Source organism: Lampris incognitus, chromosome 16 (assembly GCF_029633865.1).
Source record: "Lampris incognitus isolate fLamInc1 chromosome 16, fLamInc1.hap2, whole genome shotgun sequence".
In the NCBI taxonomy this organism is placed as follows: Eukaryota; Metazoa; Chordata; class Actinopteri; order Lampriformes; family Lampridae; genus Lampris; species Lampris incognitus.
The window spans coordinates 10,473,261-10,488,137 of record NC_079226.1 but is presented as its reverse complement, the minus strand read 5'-3'; the positions used below and the strand labels follow the sequence as shown (position 1 = coordinate 10,488,137).

At 46.5% G+C, this 14,877-nt stretch overlaps 1 protein-coding gene across 1 annotated transcript in view; it reads left to right on the top strand.

Annotated features, from left to right (window-relative positions):
* Positions 1–337: 337 nt before the first annotated feature.
* The window catches only part of coq8ab (coenzyme Q8A, genome duplicate b), a 30,272-nt gene continuing 15,732 nt past the window's right edge, over positions 338–14,877 (top strand). The window contains exons 1-8 of the mRNA XM_056295539.1: positions 338–722; positions 1,187–1,395; positions 1,632–1,934; positions 2,098–2,164; positions 4,645–4,722; positions 7,928–8,053; positions 13,821–13,906; positions 14,584–14,724. Of these exons, the coding sequence (XP_056151514.1) occupies positions 1,228–1,395; positions 1,632–1,934; positions 2,098–2,164; positions 4,645–4,722; positions 7,928–8,053; positions 13,821–13,906; positions 14,584–14,724 (969 nt within the window). The 5' untranslated portion in view covers positions 338–722; positions 1,187–1,227. The remainder of the gene's footprint in view (positions 723–1,186; positions 1,396–1,631; positions 1,935–2,097; positions 2,165–4,644; positions 4,723–7,927; positions 8,054–13,820; positions 13,907–14,583; positions 14,725–14,877) is intronic.

Genomic DNA, 14,877 nt, shown 5'->3' with positions numbered 1-14,877 from the left:
TCCAGCTTTTCGCCCCTGAAACCACCAAGGACCAAATCTATTGTTTGAACGTGAGACGTGATTCTCTCCACGCATTTCTCTTTAGGGGGTGTAGCTCAGACAACTGACACGGGTCCCGTATTCATGTGAGAGTTGAGCGCCGGTCCCGAGACAAGTCTTGTCTGCGTCCCACGTGTCCCGCCGAAATCTGCTACCGTGGAAAACTGTGAGCCTGCTGTTGTCCTGAGCGCCACCCTCCACCGCCGTCAGTAGATGGCGTGCTGGGAGGCACGACCGCCGCCCCGGCCGGAAAGCGGCCCCACCAAACGCACGTAAACCACTTCAGCGAGCCGGGGTTGGGAGGAGTCCGTGAGTCCGCTTACGTATCGCTAGACGTGGTCACAATTTCGACGGTCGCAGATGTCGGCGTTACACCGGGGGGGGGGGGGGACTGACAACTGCTCGGACCACTGGGAGGATGTGTTGATAGTGGCGGCGTTGGCCGAACTTTTCTCCATTGGTCCGTATTTCTTAAATATACCCGGGCGGACAGAAACCCGCATGTCCTTCACTGCCCCGCCCCCCCAAGGTAGAAAGCGTGTGTAAAGAAACGGCGTCTTTCAAATCAAGGTGAACCCCCCCCTCGCGCCGCTTTGACTCTGCTCACGCTCAATGTGGAGCCGAACGAGCGACTGCGAGTCCTGCATCTCATCACCGCCAGCCACCGCTGCTGCTGCGTGGGGGTAAGCACAACTTTACTCACAATTATCTGTTGTTGTTTTGTGGGAAAACTGCTTTGTTGCACGAGGAAACCATCAAATCAGTTACTTGGTTATTTTTTTGGGGGGGGGTTATTTTTTTAACGTTACTCTCTTATGCATGACATTGTCCTTTTCCCCCTTATCACACAGCCGCCCAAGTTGGTTATTGCACTTTTATCAGGGTTGGGTTAGAGTGTGTTTCTAAGGCACAGCTCTGAGGGATATGCAGCCCAGCTTTGTGCCAGGCACGTCTTAAAACACGCATGGAGTAATGTGGGAGGGGGGGCGGGGGGGTTAAACATAACGATGTACACAACTTTAATTCACCAGTCACTAACGCTGCCCATTTACAGTCATGATACCCCTGAGCCTCAAGCCATCTTTGTTTTTGCCCTCCAAAACAATCACCCTGCTCCACCCCCACCCCACCCCACCCCACCCCCCAGTGTTATTTTTGGCTGTGCAGGGTCTGAACGGGGCCTCCGCCATGACAGGTGACAGGGCAGTGGTATGGAGGGGACTGGCTTGGGTGAAGCAGTTGGCTGGTAAGACTCGAACCGGCGGCCTGTGCTGTGTCAGGACCCAGAGCATCATAAACTTCCATCACGCCTCTGCCGCCGCCGCCGCCACGGTGTGCAGTACCAGCTCAGCAAGGGTGAGATTTCAACCGTGAGTGGGCTGTCATCCTGCCCCACTGACAGGGATGACACGTCACAAACCTATAGGACTCCTGAGCCCGGGGTGACCTCGTCACCGTCCGCTCAGTGGTGTGTTTATGTTGTAGAGCAAACAAAGGTGTGAAGGAGGAATGACACCCTCGGTGGATGAGAAACATGAAGCCGCTCGAGCAAATCATGGGTCATGTTTTGTTTTTGTTTTATTTTGTTCCAGGGGGTATTTAAGGAACGGCGGAACGCCTGCATCCACACAGTCCCAACAACACCGTCTCATAAATACTCCACCGTGGGAGCAGCTTTCAGCTGCTACCACCGCACACACACCGGACCGGGGACCTGCGCCGGAAAAGCCGGGGTTAAAGGCCAGCAGTACCCGAGATGCTGGTCATGCCGGCCCTTCTCCGGACAGACCGCGTTACTCAGCCAGGACAACTCCTCGGTAGGACGGCTGACGACAGAGGACATCGACAAAGCCAGGAACGCCAAGAAGACGGACTCCAAGCAACATAAACAAGTGGTATCTGTCTCCATCAACACTCACTCATTAGCAGCTCCTATTTCAAATTGGAGGACATGATGACGCTCAGCTTATACTGTAACTCCCCTACTCTGATATCAGGGGAATTTACCTCTAATCTTTTGTCCTCCAGGTTTAATATTTGTCTTGTATTCTTCCACAGCTCAGCGAAAGAGCCAGAGAGCGTAAGGTGCCTGTGACCCGAATAGGAAGACTGGTCAATTTTGGTGGTACGTTTCGTTCCATTGTGAACGTATCCTGGTATACCTATCACATTCGACATCCTGTTTTTAAGATCACATGACTGCTCAAAATTTGCTTTGTTGGATGTGGCGACCAGAGACGTGGACTTGTTCTCGGCGAGGTTGCTAGTACTACTGGGAACTAGTGCTATCGATACTACGGGTTTCCCCAGAACCGCTGGGAAAACTGGGGGAGATTGAAGTGTAACACTCCCTCTCCCTCAGCGACTATTGCTTAAGGTGCCTTTAGGCAAGGCACCACAGGCGTGATGAGTCAGCGCCGCGGCCTGCCCATCACAGTAGACGTAACATAACCTCATGTGGGCAGCGAGTGAAGAAGTGGGAGCACGCAGCTTTAAAAGGAGCAGCAACAGTGAAATGCTGCACAGCTGAGGCCCCCTTGACATCACTTCCAGGACAACAGACCGCCGGTCTGTAGAGGAGGAGTCAACATAGCGAGGCCGAGATAGTGACAGAGTAGCCTGCTTAACAAAATCTGGTGTCGGAGCACCGTAACAGATGAAGACATGATGGGTGACGGCACACCCACATAGACGCACCCTTCATGTCTGCTCGTAGGCCTTATGAACACAAAACACAGTGTGTAGGTTGATTATTAGTCAGGTAGATGATAAATAGGTTCTGCTTACATCATGGCTGCACTCTCTGGGCTTTCCGCTGTGTGAAGTCGACACTTCGCCAGCTAGCTAGCGCTTCTGTGTGGATTTTGCTACATGGTAGTACGCCTGTCCACACTTCCTGCACATTTTTGTGCAAAAAATGTGAGACTCAGTGCTGGAGATCTTTGGTACGATAGTGTCGAGATAAAGAGGGGTCCGTGCCTGCAGGCCCCAGTGCAGCTGCGTTAGCAGCATATGTGGTAGTTTACCCTCTGCAAGGCCCCTTTCGGCCCAATCGTTACAGATGTGAATAGGTTAACTTTACAGATGTGAAACAGGAAGCAGCTGCAATGTTTATCTAAACTTTCTGTGGATAGAAAAGGTAAAATGGAGAAGGCCAAACACTGCAGCTACTATAGCGTCACTTTCACGTGTTGAAGAGATAAGACAGTACTTTATTAACTACCCATGGGGGAGATCCGGTTGTTGCAGCAGCAGGTAAGAACAGGGACAGCACTTAGAATATAAAGACCCGTAGATCTAACTTCTCTGCTTGATCATATCACATTCGTTGTGTGACGTCCGTGGGAGAATGACACAATCACCGTTCAGATCAGCTCATTTTTCACTTTGCGTTTTGTCACCGAACCACCTCTGAAATATAGGGGCTGCTTCACGGCACACGTATAGAAGTACAGAGATTTGACCTTATCTTGTCTTTGAACGTGGCTCCTCTTCTTCAGCAGCAGTCTTTCAAGCTGGCAAATACATGTACTTATCTTGTTGCCAGCTGTGAAGAAAGGAAGAAGAATCTCCTGGACTGTCTTTGTGACGGTGATGTAAAGACTTTACTGATTCTAGATGATGTACAAGTTAGTGAGACTATAAAACTACTACCAGATATATATTTACATTCATGCATACTTAATGTGTAGCATGTGCAAGTTGGCCATTATGTGAGTAATATTATGCAAAGTACTGCGGAAAGGGAAGCAGACTATACAGTATGCAGAACGATGGTGTATAAACATTAATAAAAATAAAGAAAGGATGACGAGCTGCTGCTGCTGCTGCTGATGATGGTGATGATGTAGTTCCTGTGTTAGTGGGCTGAGTTTCAGTGCCGCAGCGGCAGGTTGGAGGAAGTGCCGACACATGCATTTTCATGGGAATGGCTTTGCGACGTATCCATAGCTGACAAAGTCTTTCTGGGTCATGTCCGAGTCTGACCGACCCGGCTCACAAACCCAAGTCAGATGAAATAAAGCTGTCAGCCTTCTTCTTTTCTTTTTTTTTTTTTTTTCCACTGAAAGGTTGCAAACTGACAACAAATCTACTCTGTCTGCCCTCGGCCTCACTGTTGTGCCAGGGCTCTCAGGAAATCCGAGTGTTTTCCAGCCGTTCACACTCAGAATCAGATTTATTGGTATGTTTTCAAGTATGTTTGCACATACAAGGAAATTGTCTCAGTTCATTTCACGAATCCACGTTAAACAATACACATACACAACAGCAGAAAGGTAGCGGGGGTAAGGGAGAGGAAATAGTAATAATAAAGGTTGGTAGGGATCAGGGAATACTGTAAATTACAAATACTATTATGTAGAGGTTGCAGAGTACTGGACTGAGTATTGTACGATGGGTGAATATTTCAGAATATTCTTATCACGCTTGTTTTGGCGTGATAAGAGCAGGACTGCGAGTCCACACAGCATAAAGGAACAGCTTGACATTGCTTTGCTATAGAGGTGGATATTTCTTATCAAACTGTTTAAAAAGAATCCGGTCAGATTTCTGCAAGAGGTTTTTAGGTCCTGTTGGCTGATTATTATTCTTTCCTGTGTGTAGGCCTTGCAGTTGGCCTTGGCATCGGGGCAATAGCCGAAGTGGCGAAGAAGAGTCTGAAGGCCCAGCAGCCGCAGGGTGGTGAGTGTCAGGGTGCATGAAGGGCTGGCTGGTTGATGTGTTATGACATAAAATTAGAAAACGCAGGTTAATGTCGTGAGGTCACAGAGAAAGTCTTCGGTAAGCTACCAGAATTTACACATGACAAACCAACAGCTGCTGATGTGTAACTTAATACAGGGAACACGGGAGCCAACTTTAAAGAGGACGCTTACCACACAATGTCAGCTTGAATCTAATGTTAATGCTATTTGGGTAAAAGGAATGAGATTTTTTTTCAACCCCCTTTTCTCCCCAATTGTATCTGGCCAATTACCCCGCTCTTCCGAGCCGTCCTGGTCGCTGCTCCACCCCCTCTGCCGATCCAGGGAGGGCTGCACACTACCACACGCCTCCTCCGATAAAAGTGGAGTCACCAGCCGCTTCTTTTCACCTGACAGTAAAGGAGTTTCACCAGGGGGACGTAGTGTGTGAGAGGATCACGCTAATACCCCCAGTTCCCCCTCCCCCCGAGCAGGCGCCCCGACGGACAATAGGAGGCGCCCAGGACACATACCCACATCAGGCTTTCCACCCGCAGACACGGCCAGTTGTGTCTGTAGCCAGTGGCGCCCCCAGACATGTTTCATAGGGGTGGCCAAATGGGGCCACTGAAAATCTTGGGGTGGCACACCTAAAACCAAAAGCCATGACTGAATTTCGGGAATTCTATGATGCTGTTGTAGTATACTGTGTAGGCTAGAGGAAAACTGTCAAGATGAGAGTTAAGAAAAATATACATTATTGATTTAAATGAACAGCACCTAATGTAAAATATCAGATAGAAGCGTATTATGCATAATCAAGAAGCATTTTCTGCATATGCGACTCGTGGCTGGGGGGGGGGGCCGCGGGGGGGAGCCAGGGATAGTATCAGGGTGGCCGTGGCCACCCCTTGGGGGCGCCACTGTCTGTAGCATGGATGTGTTATAGTAGAAGTACACACGGCGCCGCCGCTCAGCCTTGCAGCCAATTTTTTTCCAGTGGTCACTCGTGGTATTGCAGGGGAAAATCCCCCGCGGCCCAAAAAAACATTTTCCCCCGTAGACCAGCATTGTAAAAGAGACGCCTGTAAAATTGTTGACAGGACACCCGCAGCTATAATCGTGGTAAATTATTACTCTTTGTATTGTATATTTTTTAAGCCACGGGGTTTTAATCTTTTCAAAAATTTCCCCAAAGCCCAGAAAAATCTTGTTTTTCTGCATGACGTCACGGCTGTGCCAGCGCTCTACGCGCGCGCTCGTGCTGTGTCTCGGGAGCGAGGGTCGTTGCTAGGTTAAACAGACGCTGTTCTGGCGAACCAAAATCAGAGGTAAAGGTGAATAAACGACACAAAGCCGAGCCTTCTCTTTCACACGTCAAGATGTTTTAAGTTTGTGCGTTGCATTTGTTGGTCACTTGTTAAGACTTTGTTTTGAACGTAACTTTTTTGTTTTGGGGTTTTTTTTGCCGTTTTTGCCGAAGTCCGCTAGCATAGTGTAACCGGTTATTTTCTTGCCCGGTGCGGGATTCGATACGGGGTGTACTGCACCACAAGGCGACATCACTAACCGCTCGGCTAAAGGGTCAGACCCGTCTAGGGGCTAACGGGTCTGTTAGCTAGGGGCTAACGTGTCTTATTAGTAGTTTACACTAGCTAACAGACCCGTTAGCCCCTAGCTAACGGGTCTGTTAGCTAGGGGCTAACGTGTCTTATTAGTAGTTTACACTAGCATTCATGAACGCGCAGCGCCGGATCCTGAACGCGGTTCGCTCGTTCTCGTAGCCGAGATCCAGTTCAACTATAATACAGCCATGGTCTGTAGGAACACCCGACCAATCCGGAGGTAACACTGGGATTCGAACCTGCAATTGGTAGGCAACGCAATAGACCGCTGTGCTACCTGGACGCCCCAAGGAATGAGATTTTGTTTTAATTCAAATTTTACAACCTAGATTAGTGTAAACTACTAATAAGACACGTTAGCCCCTAGCTAACGGGTCTGACCCTTTAGCCGAGCGGTTAGGGATGTCGCCTTGTGATGCAGTGATACCCCGTATCGAATCCCGCACCGGGCAAGAAAATAACCGGTTACATTGGTGGCAGCGGTGGGATCCGGAAGTGTGCAGATCCTCAGAAGTCTCTTCGGAGCGCGGGAAGAACAAAGCGATTCCGGGGAGGGTGACGACTGTAAACTACTAATAAGACACGTTAGCCCCTAGCTAACGGATCTGACCCTTTAGCCGAGCGGTTAGCGATGTCGCCTTGTGGGGCAGTACACCCCGTATCGAATCTCACACCGAGCAAGAAAATAGCCGTTTACATTATGCTTGTGTTATGGTGCCATTCGATGATCTTTGATTTCTGGGTTGATTTCGGGGTCTGTAGAGTTGGGTTAGGGGGATTATACAATAAGTAGATGTACAAAATTAACATTAATATAATAGTTCTTGAAATGTGGACGGAAACCGCCTTCAGAGAATGTGTCTTCTGGGTAATTTTTAATGCTGTGAGCAAAGACTTTTCCTAATCAAGCAGAGAAGAAATGAAATATTGCACTGATAGATAGCTGTCAATGAAGCACTTAGCTATTATGTGACTGCTGAATTCATTAAGACCCAATGTGAATTGGAATTCATACTGGTTCAACAACGCTGGGTCTGAGTATTACACCAGGCCCCTGTCTGAATCTGCTAGGGCGTTCAAGTAGTGTGGTGGTCTATTCCTTTGCCTACCAACACGGGAGATCGCCGGTCCGAATCCCCGTGTTACCTCCGGCTTGGTCGGGCGTCCCTACAGACAGAATTGGCCGTGTCTGCGGGTGGGAAGCCAGATGTGGGTATGTGTCCTGGTCGCTGCACAAGCGCCTCCTCTGGTCGGTCAGGGCGCCAGTTCGGGCGGGAGGGGGAATAGCATGATTCTCCCACGCGCTACGTCCCCCTGGTGAAACTCCTCACTGTCAGGTGAAAAGAAGCGGCTGGCGACTCCACATGTATCGCAGGAGGCATGTGGTAGTCTACAACCCTCCCAGGATTGGCAGAGGGGGTGGAGCAGCGACCGGGACAGCTTGGAAAGTGGGGTAATTGGCCGGATACAATTGGGGAGAAAAGGGGGGGGGAGTTTGCTGATACCAGTTACATTAGTGCTCAGATATGACTAGGGCCTCAACATAACAATTCAAATTGTTGTTTCTTTTTTGTGTAGGAGATAAGAAATCCATTCTGGACTCAAGTGCTTTTCTCTCAGAAGCCAACGCTGAACGAATTGTGCGAACGCTGTGCAAAGTTCGGGGTGCCGCCCTCAAACTGGGGCAGATGCTCAGCATTCAAGGTGAGAAGTGGCAAATTTCACAGACATACAAATGAAACACAGTCATGTCAACCTTCAAGGAAAACACATGTGATGGAATTTGCCTCATGGCACCGTTGGACTGACATGTTGACAACTTCAGAGATTCGACAGACAGAACCTGATCAGTGTTGAACCAGGATCAAAAATGGCCCCTGACATTTGTGACATACACCAGCCCCATTTCCCAACCCAGTTGCCAACCCCAAAGCACGACACAGCCATGGGATTTAGAGTTGATACAGAATGTGTTGATATAAAATGTCTTGCCCTGCTAAAGGTTTTTTTTTTAAAATAGAAATCATCAAACAATCTAGACAGCTGGCGTGTCTGTCAGTGAACCTCATAGACAGTCAGGATGTCACATCCATCCATCCATTATCCAAACCGCTTATCCTGCTCTCAGGGTCGCGGGGATGCTGGAGCCTATCCTGGCAGTCATTGGGCGGCAGGCGGGGAGACACCCTGGACAGGCCGCCAGGCCATCACAGGGCTGTATCATTGTACTGCCACACGTCAACCTGAAGAAAATGTATAATAAACCAAATGCACCAACTGGATTCATTCCAGTGCAGGAAAGGTAATTCAGATCTGGTGTTCAAACAAATTTGATCGATAAGTTTATTGGTTTGTGAGGGAGGCAGTATCATAACAGTAACCCTGGACTTTGGACCAAAACACCAAATTACTACTACAGCATTCATTTTTGGTGCTTACATTCACATCATATTTGGTGAATGTGACATTACCAGATGATTAATTGAATCTCGCCCCGACAGAAAGCCGAACTGCAATTTCCAAGGGACGTAACGTCTTTTTGCCAGTCTTTCCAGGGTCAATTTTTTTATTGCGTTATGCTGGGTTCGTATGCAGATGTAAATCGCTTCACTTCAGTTGAAACCTTCAAGGCTTTCTCCCCTTCGTGCGTAGTGACTGTCCCTCACCAGAGAAGGCGACAAATCTGCTCATGGCATCATCGTCATCTATAATTTTTTGCTCTGCTCTCTCTTTTGCGCTCTTTATATCTATCTATCTATCTATCTATCTATATATATATAGTAGCGAATTCGGGGGGCAACCACAGGAACCGCCACAGCCGGGACGCGAACCTGTATCTCCCACACCGCGGGAGACATCGCTAACCACTCGGCTAAAGGGTCCGACCCGTTAGCCAAGGGCTAACATGTCTACTTATTTGTATACGTTACACAATATAGCATCGAATGAGTCAAGTAAATTCTTTATGAGACAGGACAAGCCTGTTTCGTACCATAAGCAATCATCAGCTGTATATATATTATTGACAGCTGATGATTGCTTATGGTATGAAACAGGCTTGTCCTGTCTCAAAAAGAATTTACTTGACTCATTGGATGATATATAGACAGCAACCAATGAGAGGATAGAAAACATTTGAAATATTACAACCAATTAGGGGCGTGATGTAGGGCAATGTAATATTTATTGACTGTTCTTCTTTGTTGCTTACTCACATTGGCAGCTGGTGAGTGCGCGACGCACGAAACAAGCTTGTGCTGAAATGCATTAAAGTTTTTTCCTACATCTGTCTTTATATATATATAAATATATAATATTAGTGCTGTCAGTCGATTAAAACCATTAATCAAGCCACTCACAATAATAGGCTGGGATTAATCATGATTAATCACAAGTTTTAAATTGTGATTAATCATGATTAATCACAAGTTTTAAATTGTGATTAATCATGATTAATCACAAGTTTAAAACAGTAGTATTGACTTGTTTTTTTGGGGGGGGGGTAAATCAAATACTTAAGTGGTATTGGAATACAGAAATGCATGGGAAACTGGTTAGAGGAATAAGAGGTTGTTTTTTACTTTATAACTTACACCTGGAAGCTTTTTAAAATAAATTTGCCCTTCAGCACACTGGGAGATGTCTCCTCAGTCATCAGGTTATTTGCATTTGCCACGCCTTCCATTATTTAGCCAGGTAAACGTCCACGCTGGAATCACGGGAGGAATTTGGGGCAAACTTGGTAATATTAATTTGCATTTAAAAAATTAACAGATAAGGTATCCAGATTAATCGTGAGTGTTAACTCGTTAATGTTGACAATCCTATGATAAAAAAAAATCTCCCTCTCTTTTTCGGATTATGCGTCTAGCCCAAGCTCGGGTCCTCTACCAGAGGCCTGGGAGTTTGAGGGTTCTGCACAGTATCTAAGCCGTTTCTAGGACTGCACTCTTCTGGACAGAGACCTCAGATGTTCCTGGAATCTGCTGGAGCCACTCTCCCAGTTTGGAGGTCACAGCTCCTAGTGCTCCTATTACCACTGGGACTACTGTGGACTTCACCTTCCACATCTGATCTAGGTCTTCCCTCTGTTCTTGGTATTTCTCTAGCTTCTCATGCTCTTTCTTCCTGATGTTGCCGTCTCTCGGGATTGCTACATCGATCACTACTGCTGTCTTCTGTTCCTTGTCGGCCACCACAGTGTCTGGTTGGTTAGCCTGGAACTTAGCTTTGCCATTCTCACCCACCTTTGGTGGTGTCTCCCATTTGGACTTGGGGACTTCCAGTCTGCATTCAGTACAGATATTCCTTTACACTATCCCAGCCACCTGGTTATGCCTTTCAGTGTACGCGTTCCTAGCTAGCATTTTACATCCTGCTACTAAGTTGTGCACTGTCTCAGGGGCATCTTTGCACAGCCTGCATCTTGGGGCTTGTCTGGTGTGGTAGACCCCTGCCTCAATCGATCTGGTCCTGAGGGCCTGTTCTTATGCTGCTATGATCAGGGCCTCTGTGCTGTCCTTCGGTCCAGCCTTTTCCAGCCACTGGTGGGATTTCTCGATATCAGCTACGTATGTCTTCTATCTGTTGATGGTACATCCCATGGAGGGGCTTGATCTTCCATGATACCTCCGCCCTCTTTTTCTTCCTCCGCCCTCTGTCTTCTGCTGCCTGAGGTACTCACTCAGCAGTTCACCCCTGGGGGCCCTCTTTCTGATGTACTCATGGATGTTCTTTTTTTCATCATTAAACACACACACACACACACACACACACACACACACTTTAACATTCACCCATGACATAAATATAAAGAGTCAGTCATCAGGCTCGAGAAACGATGGCACTCATTTTTTCACTTGTCCAAAAGGGAAATGCCACCACCAAAAATAAACCCTGGGACAAGAAAAACACAATGAGTTCCATACCAGACGTGCTGCTGTAGGCAGCCAGCCCTAAATTTACCCTCAGTAAATGAACAGTTCAGACTGTGATACTATACTCTGTTGTCTCCACACACAACATACAGTACTTATATTGTACTGTTTTATATGACCTGTTACCATACCATGGTCACAAAGAATACTGTTCTCTGAGGGTGTGTGTTAAAACCTTTTATTACACGCCTTTGTTGAAAGCTCAGTTGTGGTGGGTCAATGAAAGCATTCTGCGGTCGGTTATTTCTGAATAGTTGACTGTTGTCCAGACTGTTGTCAAACGGTGTGTCTGATATCGCCGTGTTGGTGTTGTTCCCACGATATCACAATTAATGTTGCTCCAGGACCATCACTGCAACTGACCAATCCCATTGCTGTGCTGTTGTGCCTTTGCAACTCAGGGAAAAGGACGGTTGATGGATCAGGGGATCAGGCTGTGGGTTGTCATGGGTTAGCTAGCTATCAGTTAGGTTAAAGTTACTTATCAGTTAAGGTTAGGGTTAGGTTGAGGTTGAAGTTATGGTAGGTTAGCTTTGGTATCTTTCTGGTCTTTTTCTGTGTCATAAAGGCACGACATCACAACAACATGATTCATCTGCTGCAATGATGGTCTTGAAGCAATATTAATTATGATGTCATGGTAACAACACCAACATGGTGATATCAGATTGTGTGTTATTAAACTGTGGCCTCATAGCATTTCCTATTCCGTTCCAAGTTAATGGGCTTCACAATCTTGGAACCCAGAGGCCTCTGAGGGCAACAGCTAATATTTCGGGGCTTCCGGTATAGTTTTTTTTTTTCTTCTGGTGTAGCTGCTCACTTCTGTTTTCCATGAAGACTTCCTCTTCCATGCACCCATCATTATTTACAGTCGGATTAGCAATTTGAGACGCGAGAATGGAGTTAGAGTTGAGACATATATGACCAGATTGTTTCACAAGTAGTCGACATGAGTCAAACATTTCTCCACAAAACACACAAACATTTATACTTTGTGTAGATGTTTTAGATCTGTGGAGAGACAAATCAGGCTTCTCTGTCTGGCAGTCTGATGGACGAGTCTGGGTTTGGCGGATGCCAGGAGAACGTTACCTGCCTGACTGCATTGTGCCAACTGTAAAGTTTGGTGGGGAGGGGTAATGGTATGGGGTTGTTTTTCAGGGGTTGGGTGAGGTCTCTTAGTTCCAGTGAAGGGAAATCTTAATGCTTCAGCATACCAAGATATTTTGGACAATTCTATGCTTCCAACTTTGTGGGAACAGTTTGGGGAGGGCCCTTTTCTGTTCCAGCGTGACTGTGCTCCAGTGCACAAAGCAAGGTCCATTAAGACATGGTTAGGTGAGTTTGGTGTGGAAGAACCTGACTGGCCCCCACGGAGCCCTGACCTCAACCCCATCGAACACCTTTGGAATGAACTAGAATGGAGATTGCAAGCCAGGTCTTCTCATCCAACGTCAGTGCCTGACTTCACAAATGCTCTTCTGGATGAATGGGCAAAAATTCTCACAGACACACTCCAAAATCTTGTGGAAAGCCTTCCCAGAAGAGTGGAAGCTGTTATAGCTGCAAAGGGGGGACCAATTCCATATGCCTATGGATTTAGAATGCGATGTCATAAAAGCTCCTGTAGGTGTAATGGCCAGGTATCCCAATCCTTTTGTACACACACACACACACACACACACACACACACACACACACACACACACATATATATATATATAAAAATAAATCCAGTGGGTCAAGTAAATTCACTTGATTATTTTGCTCCTTATTTGTTGAGCACTTTCCCTACCATTGAGTGTTTCTTTTAACAAAGTCATATACGTATATATATACAAAATATCAAAATAATTTTAAATGATTATTTTCTTTCAACTTATTGACTTCTTTTGTAAGGTAAAGCCATGTAATAGGCAGGATCATCCACAAAGAGGTGGTCTTCTATCAAAAAGTAATGACTGCTGTTGAAGCAAAGACCCTCCCGACGCGTTGAGCAGCCTCCTTTACTTAATGCACATGTAGTTCAGATCAACTTTAATCTACTACTCCTACGCCTACTCCTACTACTACTAGATCAACTTTAATTATTGTTCTAAATTAATACACTGACCACCAAGTTACTGTGTAACCATAGCAACATGTTGAATCAGGAACAAGCCCAGTAAACATTTAAAGCTTTAGTTTAGCGGCAAACTTTTGTTTCAAAACCGTTTAATCCCAAGTCCAAAACGTTCAGTGGAAAATAAGTGAATGCTTTTATTTTAATTTTTTGGCATGTGACCATTGCATAAGCGGGATCCACATCAGATTGTACGTTAAACAATTCCAACATTCTCCTGACATGAACTGGATTATCCCTCATATATACTACACCTTCTATTCGTCTTTCTTCAGAACTGATTAATCCTTGCTACTAGCTATATAAACAGATAGTATTTAAACTTGTAAAATCATTGTCTGTTTTTTTATTCTCCTACAAATTTGTCTAATTTTTACATTCTGCAATTTCTTTCCCTCTTTTTTTTCAGATGATGCCTTTATCAATCCTCAGTTGGCCAAGATCTTCGAGCGCGTTCGACAGAGTGCAGATTTCATGCCCACTAAACAGATGATGGTATGTGTGAGAGCTGCCACTGATTAAACAAATTGAAGTAATTCATTTTTTTTTTTTATTTATTTCTAGTTTTTCCCCTTATCCCACCCGATTAACCGAATGGCATATGGCCGGAACTCTTGTCGAATAACTCCCCTGGCCCTTTATTAAATGTATTTCTAGTTTTTCTCCTTATCCCACCCGATTAACCCAATGGCATATGGCCGGAACTCTTGTGGAATAACTCCCCTGGCTCACGTTTCCACAGGAAGGAGATAGTCGTAACACCAGCTTCCTTCAAACTCGTGTCGGCTGCTCTCGCTATTTTACATGCTGAAGCCTCCTCGCATGGATTGCATCACATTCAGGCCGCGAAAGAGGCGTAGGGAGAATGCTTTCAGTTGCTTGGCTGCAGGCGCCTGGGTGGGCCAGAGGGGTCGCTGGAGAACGACGAGTCCCCGAACACTACACTGTGCTAAACCCACTATCCCTCGGGTAAGGGTGGCCTAATGAATGGTTTACCAAGTGGACGCTCTGGTCGTGACCGGTGACGGCGAGTCTGGGATACGAACCTCCCAGCCACGTGACGAGCGTATTACAAGGACGGCGGTTTATTCCGCTCGGCCACCAGAGCGGCCCCAGTAATTCATTTTATGGATTCACCAGTTTTTTTTTTCCTCGTCTCTTAACTTCTGCAGAAAGCCATTAGCAGCGACCTGGGCCCAAACTGGAGGGACAAACTCGAGTACTTTGAGGAGAAGCCGTTTGCTGCTGCATCCATTGGTCAGGTGCACTTAGCCAAGATGAAGGATGGAAGAGAGGTGGCCATGAAGATACAGGTGCGTTTGGTTTGGTTTGTATTCATTTAGTTTTGGTTTTTAATAGGGGACACGATATATCAGTTAGCCTATCGGTATCAGCCGATAATCGCTCAAAATGCACTATTGGCGTCAGGACAGATATCAAAATGTTGCCTGCACCAATATGATGAC